The sequence below is a fragment of the Gobius niger genome (genome assembly GCF_951799975.1).
Source record: "Gobius niger genome assembly, chromosome: 14".
Classification (NCBI taxonomy): Eukaryota; Metazoa; Chordata; class Actinopteri; order Gobiiformes; family Gobiidae; genus Gobius; species Gobius niger.
In genome coordinates this window covers 21,034,971-21,054,266 of record NC_136865.1, presented here as the reverse complement: position 1 = coordinate 21,054,266, position 19,296 = coordinate 21,034,971, and the positions used below count along the sequence as shown (strand labels likewise).

At 39.8% G+C, this 19,296-nt stretch overlaps 1 protein-coding gene across 8 annotated transcripts in view; it reads left to right on the top strand.

Moving 5' to 3' along the window:
- Positions 1 to 19,296, top strand: part of slc4a7 (solute carrier family 4 member 7) — a 42,049-nt gene that overhangs the window by 21,304 nt on the left and 1,449 nt on the right. For 3 of the 8 annotated variants that reach the window (XM_079570865.1, XM_079570862.1, XM_079570867.1), the window contains 18 exons: positions 1,501 to 1,580; positions 3,146 to 3,303; positions 3,756 to 3,843; positions 4,244 to 4,390; positions 4,685 to 4,791; positions 6,763 to 6,937; positions 9,148 to 9,281; positions 10,672 to 10,917; positions 11,114 to 11,222; positions 11,676 to 11,837; positions 12,957 to 13,070; positions 14,286 to 14,447; positions 15,439 to 15,690; positions 15,942 to 16,010; positions 16,248 to 16,421; positions 16,699 to 16,842; positions 17,651 to 17,730; positions 18,736 to 18,831. In XM_079570865.1, coding sequence (XP_079426991.1) covers positions 1,501 to 1,580; positions 3,146 to 3,303; positions 3,756 to 3,843; positions 4,244 to 4,390; positions 4,685 to 4,791; positions 6,763 to 6,937; positions 9,148 to 9,281; positions 10,672 to 10,917; positions 11,114 to 11,222; positions 11,676 to 11,837; positions 12,957 to 13,070; positions 14,286 to 14,447; positions 15,439 to 15,690; positions 15,942 to 16,010; positions 16,248 to 16,421; positions 16,699 to 16,842; positions 17,651 to 17,730; positions 18,736 to 18,831 — 2,497 coding nt within the window. Of the gene's footprint in view, positions 1 to 1,500; positions 1,617 to 3,145; positions 3,304 to 3,755; positions 3,844 to 4,243; positions 4,391 to 4,684; positions 4,792 to 6,762; positions 6,938 to 9,147; positions 9,282 to 10,671; positions 10,918 to 11,113; positions 11,223 to 11,675; positions 11,838 to 12,956; positions 13,071 to 14,285; positions 14,448 to 15,438; positions 15,691 to 15,941; positions 16,011 to 16,247; positions 16,422 to 16,698; positions 16,843 to 17,650; positions 17,731 to 18,735; positions 18,832 to 19,296 lie in introns of all 8 variants that reach the window. The other 5 variants (XM_079570864.1, XM_079570860.1, XM_079570861.1 and 2 more) reach the window with 2 other exon arrangements.

Sequence of the window (19,296 nt, the reverse complement as noted above, 5' to 3'; positions counted from 1 at the left end):
TGCAATACAATATCAAGTTCCATGCAGTATCATTTTGCATACCGGGATTTTTTTGCATACAAATGAGGTATTGCAGTGACGTCATAGTACCAGCCTGCTATGAGAGAGAATTCCAGGGCTTAGCGTTCCTGAATGAAGTTCGTTGGTGGATGCAACCTCAGCTAATCCCCCCCTTATTCCAAGAGGCTTTGTTGGCAGTGTGGGCAGTCATGCTCCTGTTCACAGTTTCCCAGTATGAAGGGTTTAGCTCGGGTTCTGGTCAAGGGTACGGATCAGTGACTACACATATTGGTGGGAATGATGTTTGATTTTATGCAAAGTGATAGGTGTGCAACTTAAAGGCCCTTTACCTAATTTTTTTTGCTGGAATGAAATGTGGCAGTATATTGTAAAAGCAGACATTTGTGAAAAGACCTTGGTGCACTTCGCATCTGTTTAAAAAGATTTTCTTATTCATCATGAACTTGCAGCTTGTTTTTGTTTACATTATTGTGATAGAATTGCTGATCTGGAAGTTGGGAAACGTGCTCATAAACTCATCCCTGTGGAGAACCGGGATGTTAGAAATGCATTTGGAAAGCTAGGAATGAGTTTGGACCAGTAACAATCGGAAATTCAATGATCTGGGCATTGAGGGTTTCACGTGTACGTGTGACAGTGATGTCATTTGATGTAAAAGTTGGTAAAAGAACTGTTTCTTTACAAAGGGCTAAAACTGCACTTGCATTTTACTGTAGATCAAGTGCATCCCTCGTTCATCATACATCTCTCATGTCATCTTGAGTGCTAGCGTTTTTGTATGGCTCAAGTCAATGCTGAAGTTTTGCAGAGAAAACCTTGAGGCGTCAATGTCTGAAGGTGCTGAAGAGAGATGGCCTGTCATTCTCTCAGCTCCGGCAGAAGCTCATATATTTTAAGATCAGCTGCAGCATAATGAGCTCAACAGATGGGGAGCAATCACTATTTCATTGTCAAATATGAGATCTTCCCTGTGGAGATACATCACAGCCTCGGCGCTCAGTGCCGCATTAAGCCAGAGGAAGTCATCATTTCACTCTGTGCCAGGACAGGGAACAGTGTGCTTCATCAGGGTTGGCTTTCACTTCCTTGAACATTCAGAGATTAGAGATCGCATTCCATATAATGATGACTGAAGACACAGGGTTAATACATGCCAAACTTGAGTCATGTGTACAGCGCATGATCTAATAGTATGCCTAATGAGCTTTAGAAAGATACAGTGCTATTATTTACATGCACAACAACAGGACATTCTTATTGGAAAAACAACAGGACTGCCAGTCCTAGCATGATCTCCACTTGGAAGGTATCAGGAACTACTTAACAAGAATTCCACTTTTTGGCGTTGCTTCCCGTTTGTTGAAAATAGCTGAACGGTGTTTGTATGCTCAATTATAGACCGAAGCCCTCACTTTAAGGCTGCTATACATGTATTCCTTGCACACTTTCCATCATTTTGTTCCTTTGTGTGCCTCCCAGGACCAATGGTGTCGCCGCACTCTGTTCCTAATAACCTGGATGGCAACAAGGCCGTGGAGAGGCGACCATCCAAAGTTGGGGTCAGTAGAGAAGGCAGCAGTGTCGACTTCAGCAAGGTATAACCACAGTACTGAGCGCATTCCTGGTCCCTTGTAGCACCAGGCCTTCTATCTATCAGTATCTTTCCTTCATTTCTGGGCTTCGTCTGACATTTCAACAAAACACTATGCAACCCATAGGGGTTTTGTGACGCACTAAGAGCATAAAAAGGTCCTATATCGTGCAAATTCTCCTTTTTTGAGGTTTTAACCATGCATCGCGTTAAACCCTCATTCACCCTCATTGTTCCATTTATGCACGCTTCAATATATGTCCCAGGGATATTTAATGAAGTTCCTGTGTTTTAAGGTCCAGATGCTTTCATCAAACTTGTTCTGATCCTTGTAGTAGCCAAACTCTCTGTCTTAAAAGAGAAAGTGCACTCTCTGCTGGCATTTAGCATAGCTGCATTTTATAATATCATCAAACCTAAGAACCTTTTCCTGTACATGTACAGTACGTTATTACAAGTTATATGAGAAAAAATGTCAAGGCCAGGTCAGTAAAAGCCTGAATAACGTATAATATAGAACATCGTAACATATAATATAGAACATCTCAGTTTCCTATCAAAGTGCGGTATACAAATTCACACAAGAACGTACAAAGATGGATAGATTTGTTGCATATACAGTAGGCTTTAAAAAAACAATGTATGCCAGCGTAGAATTATATTTAAGACTTGCTGCGACCTGCATAAACAACATTATCCAGAGCTGTTTGAATTCCTGCTTTTTCTGTAGTTGCTATAATTGATCAGGGAAGTTTGATTGAGTTTACTTTCTCCTCCATGGCTCTCATCCATGTTGACATTTTGTAGTTCCTGGAGCATAAAAGAAAATAGCAGCTTGCTGCGCACAGTTATTATTAAACCTTCCATTAGGACTGCCAAAAACAAGGTGCACTGTTTAGATGAGTCATTGCTTGATACAGGACAATCTCTTTTGCACAGGGAAAGAAAGAGCTGTAAACTTACCATGCCAAACAAAAGACTTAACCAAATGTGAAAATGGTCTTTCTAATGGACAACTGCCGTTACATTCAGACCACCTGGCTGAGTGTGGGCTCAGGGAGTGCTTTATTTACCACTTTATTTACAGTTTTTACATGCATCCCAGCCCACCACAATATGGCCAATCCCTCAATTCATTATACTTGGCCTCTTTTCAAACTCTTAACTTGTTCACGACAAGTATGTGACCAACCTTGTGCAAGGATTACGTTATAGATATAATGTTTTGCCTGATTTTTCCACAATTTCACTTCTGCTTTCCATCGACCTGCTGCTTTCTGCATTTCCTCTCTTCACATTATCTTCCATTTCATTAAATGCTGTAAGATGATTTGAAAAAGTGCCTATGACAGACGAGTTACAAAAATTTGCCACGCTTTCCCTGGTCTTAAAATAGACTAAAAACGTCACTGATGTAAAACTACAATAAATACAGTTCTCACCACATGCTTTATCAAGAAAAAACAATAACCAAAAAACTGTCATAGGCACTTTGATTATAGACCCAGTCTCTGACTTCGGTTGTCTCCACAGGTGGACATGAACTTCATGAAGAAGATTCCTCCTGGAGCTGAAGCATCCAATGTCCTGGTGGGAGAAGTGGACTTCCTGGAGAAGCCCATCACTGCCTTCGTTCGACTGTCGCCTGCTGTGCTCATCACGGGGCTCACAGAGGTGCCTGTGCCCACAAGGTATGAGAACGTGGTGGACCTACATAAAACGTAGGGCTCTAGATTATTTCTCTTGCAACTTATACTGGCTAGACATTGGCTATTCTGTCAGCTTTAAATTGTTCTATATGCACACATGGAGAATCCAAATGTTGTTTGTCAAATACATACTATGTCAAATACATACACTGTATGTACACAATACAGAGTTCAGCTTTTATTTCCTTAGTTGTCTGACGAACAAACAAAAACAAATACCTTGATAAAGTATGCAGTATCATTGCAGTATCTACAGTAATGTTGCATAAAACAAAAGTATTTGTATTGTCTTGTCTTTGCTGCTCCCCTGAGGCTCTACTCCCTTTTAAAAACAGGAAACAAAACAAAAAAGAAAGGATTACAAGCCTGTTAGCCCCAAGATGATATTATTTATTAATAACCGACTTTAATTTATTCCTAAATCTCCTCTGAAGATTCCTCTTCCTGTTGCTGGGACCTCATGGAAAAGGTCCCACGTACCACGAGATTGGCAGGTCGATGGCAACGCTGATGACGGACGAGGTGAGAAATGTGATGGAAAATAACCAAGTCTAATTATGATGTGCTAGATTTTGCTGCATTTGCAACATTTGGTCTGTGTCAGGGGGTCTCAGACTGATGTACGCAGCCTATTTCTATTTTAAAAGAAAACCATAACAGATGAATGTTTTTTTTAGACTGGTTTGGTGTTGAAGGTTAGTCATGATTTATTCCGGCTGTTGAGTGTCACAATTTATTAATCTATGTTAAAGACAACAATTAGTTATGATTTTGATGCTCAAAATTGTTCTTTAGAAATCTGTATTGTTTACACTATTAACTCTTATTATATCAAGTTATTTTGTATAAATATGTTTGAAATGTTTGAAAACCAATGTATCTGCTAATATGAGCATATTCCTCTTTCCCGCTCCTTTTTTAGATTTTCCATGACGTGGCGTACAAGGCCAAAGACAGGACAGACATTCTTTCTGGCATTGACGAATTCCTCGATCAAGTGACTGTTCTCCCTCCTGGCGAATGGGACCCCACCATTCGAATCGAGCCCCCCAAGAATGTCCCATCTCAGGTGAACACTGCTTTGTAACGGGAGAGAGTGGGAACATGAGAATGAGATTACTTACAGCATCAGAAAAGCTGCCAATGTTGCAATAGGAGTACACACTGAAAACTATATATATATATATATATATATATATATATATATATATATATATATATATATATATATATATATATATATATATATATACTGAAAGGATATACTTTTTTACCAGTAGAAAGTAATATCATTTTGGTGTTGGTGTAATAATCAAAAGAGGTCTGAAATGTTTCTGGTCTGTTTATAATGTTGAACTTGTAGATGAAGAGGAAAAGACCGCCACAGCCCAACGGTACGGCGTCCCCTTCTGGAGAGCTGGAGAAATCGGACGACGATCAAATTGGGCCGGAGCTGCAACGAACCGGACGGTGGGATTTTAAAAAGTTGTTACTATCAGGGTGTCCGCAGGGCTTTAAAAAGCATTAAATTAATTATGCCAAAATGAAGGCTTTAAGCTTAACCTCTTACCCCTTACTTTTACTGAGTGCATTTTCTCCAGTTCGGCTTTACCCAAATCTAAGACTGGAGCTTATAAGCCAAGGTAGCGCCTCATTTGAAATCTAAGACCTAGAAAACTGATCTAAATGGATCTTTTTCCCTAAGTTGTTGCTGTGTTGTCGTCTAGGCTTTTTTCCACACATGTCAAACAGAGGGCACTTACACATACATAAGAACAGCATATTATAGCCAAGTGGTAAATGGTCAGTCTGCCCCAGGGCGGCTGTGGCTACAATAGTAGTTATTTATTAGGCCACAGTCCTTTACAATATATGTGGCCCACGACCCAAACGAGTTCAACACCCCTGGTTATACAGGTTACCTTAAAAAGCATTAAATCAGATTTAAACTGGCATTATATACATTTTTTTTTTAGAAAATATAATGTTTCCTTACCCACAGAACCCACAACAATGACGCTCAACTATTTTTACTGCATACATTTGTCAAAAACTGTCAAATTCAGCTGCAGTTATGGCTCTCTTTTTTGATCAAAAGTTGCCTGTTGTGTCTAATTTAGTTTTGAATATAAACATTTCCCCTCATTTAACTGTTTGATTGAATTTTTACAAATCTTATGAAATTAAATATGCCGAGATTTTTTTGCATTTGTGACATTATAATTATAGTATTTAGGCATTAAAATGGCATTAAAAAGCATTGAATTTGACTTGTTGCCACCCTAGAAACCCTGACTATGCATCTACGGGGAATTGCTGGAATGCCAAGAATGCCACAGGCTTATTTTCAAATTAGCTCATAGGAAAGCTTTTGGATTATTGTGTCTGTACCAACACAAAACAAATAAGTTCAGGGGTAAATACTCCATCCATTAACTTCTACAAAGCCTTATATCTGACAATCAGAGGGAATAACTTTTTTTTCTCATAACATAAGCTGCTCACTCTGGCGTATTGAACATTACACATTACACAGAGGCCATTAGTGTTATTAGCTTGATAAATGTGGCATGACTCGACTCATTTCTCTGGTAAAGGAGCATAGTACAGCAGCCTCTGCGTTGGAGATATCACCAGATCAGAGCAGAGCTAAAGGGGGCAAAAATACTCACTATGACAAGTTCTTCAGCCGTGAAATTCCTGCCTCGAGATCTCATGTGTTAGACTTTCACTTCGTCATTTGCGATCGTGAGTAATCGCTGCTAATTGAGGCAGAAATAAGTCTCTGCAATTTATAGTGCAACTTTGGTGTACTGTGCAAATGAACTATAAACTCTATTCTGTAGAACTAGCAGAACTTCTCTCATGTAAATGTAATACTTTTACTGTAGTCTTACGTCGTTGTTGTCGTCACGTCTGGTTAGCGTAGCCTCTGTAGTTCAGAGGGGCAGAGGCAGACATACACATCAGGTGGCTTTTGTATTATTTACACAGCTACTCTTCTATTCAGCAGCTATAAAAAGCCCTATACTCGGAGGAAGTCACAGGGGGCAACAAAAGAAGCATCCGAAATGGCACAACAACAAACAAACGAAAAGACTAATCTAAAGGAAATGGAAAACAGAGCCGGGGCAGAAATGAAAGGCAGAACAGTGGAAGTTATCCCGAGGGGTGTGTGGAGGGGGAAAACTCTCCCAAAGAGGACTTCAAAGCAGAGCAATCGCGCAGGTGTCTGAGCAAAAGAAAAGTGAGAATAGATTTCAGGAAAAAGTGAAAGTCTGGATAGAAATGATTTGATCCATGGGGCAGATCAAGGTCAAGAGCTGTTTGAAAGTGAAGCGTGTCTGTGAATCTTTCGTTGCTGTAGGAGTCTGTCAAGAATGTATTGGGCTAAATTGTGCTTCTTGAATACGGCCTAAAACAACCTGCCCCTCTTTGCAGGATATTTGGGGGCCTGATCCTCGACATCAAGAGAAAAATTCCTTTCTACTGGAGCGACATCAGGGACGCGCTCAGTCTGCAGTGTCTCGCCTCCGTCCTGTTCCTCTACTGCGCCTGCATGTCCCCCGTCATCACCTTCGGGGGCCTGCTCGGGGAGGCCACCAAAGGCAACATCGTGAGTTTCTACCATTATTCATTATTATTATTGTTATTATTCGCTGCAATGACTAATCGGTTTAATCGTGACTAATGGACTATTGAATTAATGGAAGTTTTAATTCAATTATCTTTACTTGAGCGATAAACAGACTCTAACGCACTGCAACTAATTCAAAATGTTACGAGAGCAATGTACATTTTGTGATTTTGATCAAATACGTTCTTAATCTTTTAACCCCTGCCTTAGTGTGCATTTTCTCCAGTTCAGCTTTACCCAAATCTAAAAACTTCTTAATCTTTTAGCTTACAGCCTATAGGCCAATGTAACATCTCTTTTGAAAGCTAAGACCTACAAAATCAATCTAAACGTTTTTCCTTGAGTTGTTACCATGTTGTCGTCACTTTTTAGCATTATTGTTAATTTTTTTGTTGCATTTTTGTAACTTTTTTGTCTGTGGCTTTGTTCAAATTCGATAAAACATCTTGAAGGCTCAATTAGAATAATATTTTGACCATTTGACTATCAACATAGTAATTTTCATACTCCACAAATTGAATGACTTGGCTCAGAACGTTTGTTTTTCAGTTGACACAATTCTTTTAGTCTTAATTGTAGTAGTGTGTTTCGTTGCTCAAGTGAAGTCAATTCTTGCTTTGTAATTTTGTATATCTAGAAAATGTGAAAGATGCTCTTTAACCATGTTTATTATTATTGTTACTATTTAAGCACGTTTAGCGCTTTCCCTTTCTAACCAGTGCATTAGATGTGCAAAGCTACTGTTGTCAAGCAAATTCTCATGTGGGTCAATAAAGTCCCTCTAAATCTATAAGCATCTGTAATTCTCCAAAAATGTCCCTTTGGAGAATTAGTTGAAATAACCAAACCTTCATGCCCTCACTGCATTAGCTGTTTCTTTGTGCCTGTGGTTTCTGAGCGCACACTGAGCTGTGTGCTGGTGCATTTGAGTACACTCAGCGTGCAGCACAGTCAGCGGGGTGGACCAGTATTTCACACCCCGCCTGTTAATAAAACTCTTCTCTTTGGGGGTCCCTCCGTCTTGTCCTCTTCCCTTCCTCCTGAAGTTGTTCCGTTAAGTCGGGGGTCTCCAACCTGTTTCTCAGAAGCTGCCAGTAGCTCTCCAGCCCTTTCCAAGTAGTGCCCCAAAGGCCTTCTATATTTCTACATAAGCCTGATCAGTGCAATCAATCAAGTTTTAATTAAATCTCAATCGGCTTGGGGCTTCTAATTGACAAGTCTCCAGTAAATCCCATGGCAGTAACAGGAACTTGTTAGGGTTTGGTAGAAGAACATGGAAAGTACTTTGTGTTAAAGGGGCACTGAAGTGGAAAGTGTTGTTGTTTTTAAGCTGAGATCTATTTAAATCAGGGGTGTCCAAACGTTTTCCATTGAGTGCCGCATATTGAAGTTTATTTGCCGTTGAGGGCCACAAACCGGTGGTCAATGCAGTGAAACATTCAACTGGGTGCATTTAAGAGTGGTTTTAACTCTGTAACACACGCCTTTATTTAGACATTGAAGATTAATGCAGCTCTGTCTCCCAGAAAATAATGTCGTTTTTGAGTCTATAATCGGGCAGAATGATTAAAAAGTACAATTTCTGCCAAATCAACAAGAAGCTTCAGGGCCACCCAAAATTGGTCTGAGGGCCGTGTTTGGCCCATGGGCCGCACTATGGGCACCATTGATTTAAATAGTCTATCTTGCCAGTGCAGAACTATTTTCCATATGAAAAATAAACCGATTTTCAAGAACAAAACAGGGTTTTTAGCTATAATCTTTTCTTTTTTAGAGCAGTGGAAGTTTCCCCTGTCACGACAAAGGCTTTATCAACACTAAAATAACAAAATATAATTAAAAAAAACAACACAACTAAAATGCTGCTTCATTTAGGAGCAAGGAGCTTAACCCTCTCTGCTCTTTTAAACTTGGACATATTGCCCAATCCATTGATCTGTCAAATGTGACTTCTACCTTTGCAAAACATCTCATATCCAGCCACAGATCCATTTTTATTTGTGCACATTGAAATATCATCCACCTCTTTGTACTCTGTCCCACAGTTACTCAGGTATTCTCAAAGCAAGAGTATCTCTCTGCTGTAGCTCATGGTTGGAGACTCCTGCTTCAAGTGCTCCCGGGGATGAGTTTGTTTTGTTCCTCTCTCACCCTCCCCTCCTCTCCCTCTCGTCTGTGTGTGTCTGCAGAGTGCCATCGAGTCTCTGTTTGGAGCGTCGCTGACAGGAGTGTCATACTCTCTCTTTGCGGGACAACCCCTCACTATTCTCGGCAGCACAGGGCCGGTTTTAGTATTTGAGAAGATCCTCTTCAAGTTCTGCACGTGAGTCCAAGCATGTGTTCCCGAGCATACATACCCAGCATACTGACAAAGCCAAGTCACATTCGATTTTATGTTTGTTTATTTTAAAGGGTACAGTGCTTTTTATATCATTATACATAGACACAGACCAGATAGTGTTAAACCAACATTACAGGCCAGAAACATTTTTAAGCAGTGATCTTAGCTGGGAAAAATAACTTTTCATAATTTGCTTAAGGCTGGTCATGTATGCAAAAGTGGTAGAATATTAAGGAGGCACAAATATAGCCACAAGCGCAAGAAGTGGATTGGATCAGTTTGTACTAAAAAAATGTTTTAACTACTTTTACTTTTAATGAAAAAAAAAGGAACAGAATAAAAAGTGATGACAGGGGTTCTAAAATGTAGTGAAGTAAAAATAAAAAGTATTTCTTCTTAAATCTAATTAAAGCAGAACTAAGTAACTCATGCCCCTAGAGGCCATAAGCGCCACTGCAGGTGTTGTAGCATGTGTTTTACTCATTAATTGTCCGTGAGAGTAAATACTACACTGACAGAAAAGACAAAGGGAGACAGAGATATTGTACATTTAATTACACAATGGAGATATTTTTTTTCACTCAAACTTGGCTGTAAACACTGTTTAAGTGGCGCTAGCCCGCAGTTAGCTTTGCTCGTTAGCCTGTTAGCTTCTTCTTCGTGAATTCATTAGTATGTATTGGGGCCTCCGACCTGGAGGCAGGGAAGTTGCAATTGTGGTTTTCTGGCCAGATTCACCGGGGGAGATGAAAGACCCCATCCTATTAACACTTGTATTAACCCCAGAGGGACTACGAAAAGGATTTATTAAGGTAAACAAGTTACTTAGTTCTGCTTTTAAGGCCCTATACCTGATTTTTTTCATTGTTTGCACATTTTTTATAATTATTTGTGTCTAAACTCATTCGCGCATTTCTAACATCCCAGTTCTTCACAGGGACAAGTTTATAAGCCCGTTTCACAGTTTTCAGGGTCACTTTTACAGGCTCATGGTCACAATAATGCTGAAAACAGTTTCTCTGCCAGGGAAAGAAAGTGTTTTAACTAAATATGCAGTGTCTTTTCACAAATGTGTCTTCTTTTACAAATCACTTAAGGAGGAAAAAAATGATTTCATTCCACTACCTGGACAAATATCAAATACAGGGCTTTTAAGCATATATGTACCACATTGTTTCTTTTACACCACTGATAACTGTTGCACAACATATGTTCCAAATCAATATGCAAATCACTGGATGCTTGGAGGCAGATGGTCGGCTTTGAAGAAAATAACGAACGGCTTTTTACTGACAAGGGTCGAAATGACAGGAAATGCCCCATGCTTCAAATAAATGCAAATTAGAAGACAAATTCTTTTGCTTTTTTCTAGTGACTACGGCCTGTCCTACTTGTCCCTGCGCACGAGTATCGGTCTATGGACAGCCTTCCTGTGCTTAGTGCTGGTGGCGACAGATGCCAGCTCCTTGGTCTGCTACATCACGCGGTTCACTGAAGAGGCCTTTGCTGCTCTCATCTGCATCATCTTCATCTACGAGGCTCTGGAGAAACTCTTCCACCTCGGCGAACACTACCCAGTCAACATGCACAACGACTTGGACAACCTCACATCGTATACGTAAGTGACCTGGGTACCTCACAATTTGATACAAAATACATATAGCCTGCAATATCAATCCAGTATCACCAATAAAGCATCAAAATAAATCAGCATTTTGTTACTTGCTGTAACTCTAAAATGTTATTCTGCTGTCTAATGATTAAATGCGGTAAGGGATGGGTTGCAGGTTTGTCATAAATGGTTTTTTTTCTAGGTGTCATTGTACTCCTCCAAACAATGCCTCAGCTGACATTAAAGAGGTTTGGAACAAGAGTGGATTCAATGATGAAGACTCAATCCCCTGGAGCAACCTCAGTGTTTCTGTAAGTACGGAACACAACGCCCTCTGGTGTCGAAACGGAGTAGTTGCATCACATAGAGCTTCAAACAAGAAAGACGGCATAGTTTGAGCAGGTGTTAAAGTTAGGAATTGTTTACCTAGAAAATGTAATCGCATGTAGAAAGTGAAATTTTGGAATGGACGGGATTTAACATTCGGATTCAGATTTCATTTTTAGTTTTGGAAAGAGAAATCTTATTTGTATGAGGCTTTTCAGAAGACACACAAGTCACTTCACACGGCTGATTTTTCATTCGCTACATGTTCACTTGTGTAAAGCTATATATGAAACCAACCACTCACTCACACACCACAGTGAAAATGCCATGAAAATGTAAAATACATTTTGTCAAGTTCTCTCTTTACGAGTACTACTTTCTTACTTGATTGAACACTAATTATCTTTCCCCACTTTTTATATTTCCCTTTTTTTTAGACTTGTCAGCAGCTTCGTGGGCAGTTTTTGGGCCCAGCCTGTGGCCACCATGGCCCATACATCCCAGATGTGCTGTTTTGGTCCGTCATCCTCTTCTTCACCACATTCTTTCTGTCCGCTTTCCTCAAGCAGTTTAAAACAGAGAGATACTTTCCCACCAGGGTAAGATGTTGAACTACGAACCAGTCATTATCTTCATAACAGCTAATGCTTGACTGGGATGTGGGTGCAGTTGAGGGATGTGTGGTTGTCTGTACGTGGGTGTATGATCGTGTGTTCATTGTCATTTACTGTATATGTGGGGGGTGGAGTGATTTTAATCTGTAATCTGGTGTTACATTTTGTATGAAAAGTGCTCCATTAATAAAGTTTGGTTGATTGAGGGATGCAGAATATATTAATCAAAAGATGTTGAGCTGCATCCTTAGAAGAAAGCGAGAGACGTGGTAACTGACAGGTTTGACATTTGTAGATTTACACTACTTCTTTTTTGGTTCAGTGCCCCCCAATCTGCATCATCACAACCAGAACTTTAACCTCCTACCCCCCTCCTGAACCAAGTGCATTGTCTCCAGTTCGGCTTTACCCAAATCTAAGAGCTTCTGGACTGCAGAGCAACAGAGTAACACTTTATTTGAAAGCTAAGACTAACAAAAGTGATCGTAACTTTTTTTTGTCACATTTTTGTTGCGTTTCCGTTGATGCTATTCTTTTTGTGAAGCTTTTAGATTTGGGTAAAGCTTAAATTGGAGAAATGTGCTCAGTTAAAGAGGGGGTTAAACAACAAATTAAAGTGCTTAATGTTTAAGCTCATTTTAAACTGTAAAGAATGTCCAAATTATGCATGTTTATTGCAAGTAGAATCACTCTGTAGGATTTGTGCCCCAAAATAAATGTTCCTTGACTTCCCTCGCCTATTAATGACAAATAAAGCACTTGTACCTGTATGAAGAAAAACTATCCTGCAGCTGTGCTACTTCTGCAGTGAGAAAAAGTACATTTGTTTACATTGTCTGCTGCATCATTAGTGTTCATGAGGCACCTCAAAGAGCAGAGGAGATGTTCTCAGGCCTCCACATACCGCAGTCTGTTATCACTCTGTGGAGGCAAGTGTTGGCATCGTCTGATTTAAGCTTGTTCCGACACTGTGTAATTATTACTTCGGTTAAACCTGTCAGAAACCTTTAGAGCTGGAGCATCTGTCTAGGAGCTGTGTGAACACGCACTGACATGATGACAGTAGTAAAATGAAAACAGTTTTTTGTGTGCTTTGATTTGTAGGTGCGCTCCACAATAAGTGACTTCGCTGTCTTTATCACCATCATGATTATGGTGCTGGTGGATTATTTGATGGGGATCCCGTCGCCAAAACTCAACGTCCCGGATCGCTTTGAGGTAAATGAACACAAGCGCAGTGAGTGAAATTATAAAAGTTTTTTTTTACAGAAACATAAAGTGAAATAATGTAGATCAAAGTCTGAAGCATCACAGCCCTTTGATCAATCCTGATACCGGCCGAGAAAAATGCCAATATCACTATTATACTATCCCAATCAAAATCTCCAATCATCGGCCATGGAAAAAAACATTTTTGGTCGACCTCTATTAGATATATTTCTATGATTGAAACCTTCACTATACTAATACATGTTTAACTATAGGCTATTTGAGAGATAAAAAACCCCCATCTAATTTATTTTTAACACTTGAAACTACGTCTAAAATGACAAATAACCCTGGATGATTAAAAAAAAACAGATTTAAAGATTAACTAAGTAACTTGTTTACCTTAATAAATCCTTTCCGTAGTTCCTTTGGGGGTAATACAAATGTTGATGGAATAATTGAGGGGGGGGGGGGTCTTTCATCTCCCACGGTGTCTCTGGCCAGAAAACCACAATTGCAACGTTCCCTGCCTCCAACCAGGGAGCCCCAATACACATTAATGGAATCACGAAGAAGAAGCTAACAGGCTAACGGGCAAAGCTAACTCCCTTTGGCTTTTCTGTCAGTGTAGTATTTACTCTCACGGACAATTAATGAGTAAAAAAACGCAACATGCTATGACACCTGCAGTGGCGTGAGCTACTTAGTTCAGCTTTAAAGTAGTACAATCAAACATGCATTAAAAATGTATTTGAAACAAATTTTTTGGTACTTCTGTAGATAAGTTTTGGGAAATTTTGGGCCCCCTCTAGTGACCCCACTTTGAGAATCACCGACAAATTATTTCTTCTCAGTCCAATTAATTTACTTTTTCTGACAAAAATTGGAAATGCGATGTGATATGCAATGTAAAAAAAAACAATCACATCTATGAACTGCAAAATATACAAGAATCTCATGCATTCAGAACATGTTAGCCACAGACTTGGAACAAGAAGCCGCAAAGGTATGGAAATATTTTGTTGCCTCACTGAAGCGCTGATAAATCCTGCACCGGTGTTAGAAGCAAAAGAAAGGTATATAAACTGTATTAAGACCTTGGTGTAAAGTAAATCAAACAAAGCAGTAAAAGGTGTTGATGAGGTTCATTCAGGGCGACCCTCTATGAATTCCACTCTCTTATTAGTAATTAATGCTTATACTAAAAATATTTTCCCCCCACAGCCCACTTCAAAGCACAGAGGCTGGCTCATGGACCCGCTGGGGGATAATCCGTGGTGGACTCTGCTGGTGGCTGTGCTCCCTGCTCTGCTCTGCACCATCCTCATCTTCATGGACCAGCAAATCACTGCCGTCATCATCAACCGCAAGGAGCACAAACTCAAGGTGAGCCCACGTGTGTCTGTGTTTGATAGTGTTTTACTGTGGTTGGTGCGAAGGGAAAACAAAACACTAACTTTATCTGTGATTGCATGCTTTTGTGCTCCCTCTAACTTTTCGTTCCTGTTCTCTCGGCTAATATTAGCTGTAAACGAATATCTCTTAAGTCATGTCTTTACACAGAAGCATATTCACTTGTTGTTCTGCACAATTTACAGTATGTACAGGAGAAATAAAATGTAATGTTGGCCATTTCACATTTGCTGGTTGGAGTTATTGACCGCTGTTATTTAGACAGTGCAAAAGCCTTTGAAAACAACAATGGGGAGAGACTTGTTATGTGTGGAGCCTTATATCCATGTGCAAAAATGCATGGAGATATTGCTTAGTTCATGTATCAGATCTCTCATATAATAATAGTCCTGAATGTGTTTGAAAAGTGCAAAGTGAATTGTTAGAGAACAGAGAAGAGTATCTATTATTACTGTTAGTTAAATGTCCTTTATTTTACCATTGGACCACCCTAAAACTGGAGAAAATGTGCTTGGTGAAGGTGGAGGTTAAGGGGTTAAAATTATGGACTTTTAACTCAGAGTTAAACAGAGTGCCCTCTCTGTTCTCTATAACTTGATGGACTTACTTTGCATTTTTTAATTGAACTGTTGACCTTGGATCTTGAGAAAGCAGCCTTTCTACAGATTGAATATGTCAAGAGAGATCAGTAGTTTAAGTTTAAGTGAGATATCTGAATTCACTAAACATATTGAAAAGTATTTGATTTTAATTGGCCACATTCTACTTCTGCATCAGTGATCAGAGGCAAGGTATGTGAGTTGTCTGATCTTTTACTTGGGACTGGCAGAAAGAGTATGCTGGCTTGTAGTTTCTTGAAGCTGGACTTACTAAAGACAAAATACATTTCATTTTCAATTATTATCAGGAGTTGTCAAAACAAAAGCAGCCCCTTGACTCTGGTTTTCCTGTATCTCTCCATCAGAAAGGCTGTGGGTACCACCTAGACCTGCTCATAGTCGCTGTGATGTTGGGTATCTGCTCCATAATGGGTTTGCCGTGGTTCGTGGCTGCGACCGTCCTCTCCATCTCCCACGTCAACAGCCTGAAGGTGGAGTCGGGATGCTCCGCTCCGGGGGAACAGCCCAAATTCCTGGGAATCAGAGAACAGCGGGTCACTGGGTTCATGATCTTTGTCCTGATGGGCTGCTCTGTCTTTATGACGTCTGTACTCAAGGTCAGAACTTTTTATTGGATTTAAAAATGCTTAGGGAATACACTGTTTCATTATTCCATATTAAAAGCATGAAGATCTTGAAAGAGGCTTTTTAAAGAGGCTTTTTAAAGAGGCTAGACTTTGAAAACCCTTTTACTTTGATATCGTCAGTTGTTTGCTGAGACAAATCCCAGCATAAGTTTGAGTTTTGTGCCTTAGATTCTCAGTTCTTTCAGTGTTTTGTGACCTGACGTCTTGCATTTTCTCTGCAGTTCATTCCGATGCCAGTGCTGTATGGGGTCTTTCTCTACATGGGCGTCTCATCCCTTAAAGGCATCCAAGTAAGTCTGTGCTCTTTGAAGATAATATGGGCCTTTTATAGAAGAGCGTTCCATAGTCTCGAGCTGTTAGTTCAGATAACTTCGCCTCTTGTAGTTAAAAACCTTTGATCATAGGGAAGGGGAAACCAACATCCTCCAAAGCGTCAGATAAACGGTTCTCCTCCCACGAAAATGGATTACATTACCCCCTTATAGTATATTTGCATTTTCGTGTTAAACAAGCTTTCTCGTTTGTAGTTTTTCGACAGGATCAAGTTATTTGGGATGCCAGCCAAGCACCAGCCCGACCTAATTTATCTGCGCTACGTGCCGCTGTGGAAAGTGCACATCTTCACTTTGGTCCAACTCAGCTGCTTAGTGCTGCTCTGGGTCATCAAGGCTTCTGCTGCAGCTGTGGTTTTCCCCATGATGGTGAGACATGGTGATCAGCATGAAACAGGAATTAGGCAAAACAATACGACCAATTCTATTGTGCTTCTAACTTTACAAGCATTTTCAAAGTATTACAATAAACTGTTGTTCATTCACTACTTGTACTCTCCTTGTCCTTCTAACTCGCCCCTTTATCTGACTCATCCCACCCACTAGAGGAGCAAACATAAAACCACGACACCATGGTCATTTAGTTATACACCATCAATATACTGCTAAAATATGTGTAAAAACAAACTTTTCTATTCCTCGTTAGGTTTTGGCGCTGGTGTTTGTGCGGAAGCTCTTAGACTTTATTTTTACAAAGAGGGAGCTGAGCTGGCTGGACGACCTGATGCCCGAGAGCAAGAAGAAAAAAGAAGATGACAAGAAAAAGAAAGCACAAGAGCTGGTGTTAGTGGTAAGTGTCATTTCAACACACACATGATCAAAGGTATCACAGTTAACTTAAAGGAGAACTAATAAATCCTTTTTAGTAGTTCCTATGGAGTAATACAAGTGTTAGTGGGATGATTGGGGAGTCTTTCATCTCCCCCGGTGTCTCTTGCCAGAAAACCACTCTTGCAACTTTCCCTGCCACCACCTGGCCCCAATACACACTAATAGAATCATGAAGAAGAAGCTAACAGGCTAACGGGCAAAGCTAACTGCGGGCTAGCACCACTTAAACAGTATTTACAGCCAAGTTTGAGTGAAAATAATTATCTCCATTTTGTTATTGGATGATAGAATATCCCTCTCCCCCTTTGTCTTTTCTGTCAGCGTAGTATTTACTCTAACGGGCAATTATTAGGTAAAAAACATGATACGACACACCGTGTACAATTTTACCCAATAAAAAATATTGCAATACAAGCATTTGTTTTATGATAGATATTTTCATAATTGAAAAACACCTCCTTAATGTACAAACAAACATGAGCATTTGCTGTGAGCGGCTCAGCTCTCCTAAGACCTGGCTGTAACTTTACTGGGAGTGGGTACGTCTCCAGCTCGTCTCCATGCAGATGTGACTAAATTTACCCACTGCAAAATAGCATATTCTGTATCGATCTGTTCATTGGGAACCTGTTTTGTGTGGATGGCAACAGTACAGTTCATAATTTTACACAGTGTGCCTTTAACATCCTTTTGACATTTGGAGTGGTCAAAAAAATGTTGTTTTGTATTGTGAATTATCTTATGTCACTCCTATAATTCCTCTACAGGACGATGAGAAGAGGGGGCTAAAAGTTTCCTACGAAACATCAAACCTGCTCAACATCCCAGTGAAGACCCTCACGGGGAAGTAAGTTTGCTTACTTACACTCTCAGTCAGAATTGTTTCATTGCAACTGTAGTATTTCAATAAAATAATGCCAGATTTACAAAACACACCATCAGCTGGTGTCAGTAGTTGTCCCGGTCAGACCTGTGTTGTTGTGTTGGACAGATCGTACAGAATAGGAGTAGTGACCCACAGGCCGGAGGTGGACCCAGAGGTAGCAGGGTGTTGCCTGGTGTAGCTCCACTGGCTGCTGTCTAACCCTGCTCACTGAGGCCTAAACTCAGTGCATGGCCAGAACTGTTTTGGCTCAGCTTTAACGGGGACATTTGTTCTGTCTTGCATCACATTTTGTGTGACTGTGATTGTTGTCAAACTAACCATCATAGAAAAACTCATTCTACTCTTGCTTTCAATGCCAAAAGTGCTTTCAGAAACTGCTTTATAATGATGCAGTTATGTTGCTAACTACAGGATGCAATTTACTTGAAATGCACACAAATTAAAGTTTGATTTTAGATTTTAAAACTGACCTAAATATGACATGTTTGCAAGAACTGAACTGAACTGACCTTGACACCCCACATTTGCCTAAAAGAGAACAGCTCTTGAAAAAGAAATAGTAAAATCTATTTTAGTTCAATATAAATAGTGGGAAGGTCACCAAATCGCTTGGTTTGTTTGACATATTTGATACTCTAATTGAAATGAATTTACATGCCTTACACTCATGGTCAGTTTAGGGGCTTGGCCTTAAACAACAACGTATGATCTATACATTTCTAGTGCAACACTTTGGCCTAAGACTTTTATTTATTTAATTAAGATTAAGATTTGTTGTAGAATCATCTATCTGTCTAACATGTATCTCTTGTATTGCACATGGCCGTCACTGTGGTTTCTCTGCATGTGTTGTTGTTGTGTCTGTTTTGAAGTGTCCCTCACTGACTTCTCATATCCACATGTCTTCTCTTTGTTTCCGCGTGTCTGTGTGTGTGTCTGTGTGTGTTTGCATTTTGGTGTGTGTAGTTCAGAATCTGACCTCGTAAAAAACTCAGATGAAAAGGCTAAAAGCTCGAGCCCGAACGCAGATACGAGCTCCCAACGTGTGAGCAGTGGTGGCAGGTAGCTATGCACTCGACGTCTAATAGGATTTAGAACGTCTTCTTAGATTAATACCCTCTTAAGCAACATTACTTAACTTTTTTTTTTTTAAAGATTTGGGACTTGGAGGATGTGTGACAATAGCACTTCTATACTTCACATACTGTAGCTCCAGCTGTAGTGTCTAGTCACACAAAGCTTCACTATTGAAGAAATAAAGACAGGTTTATTCAAGAACAGGCTATAAATTGCTGTAAAGGTTAAATAATGTTGCTTTGTAGTAAACCTTTGGAAAGTCAAGTAAAATGCATTTTAACAGTGGACTTGTTGACTCTAATTTAAATTTTTGGTTGTAATGACATTTTGATTGAACATGTTGTATTTTATGGCTGTTTACTAAATGATTCTCCTTTGGGTTTGATTATTGAAAAATTGACTCCCATTGTCAAAAGAAATTGTGTCTTTTGAAAATGGTGCATACAATTT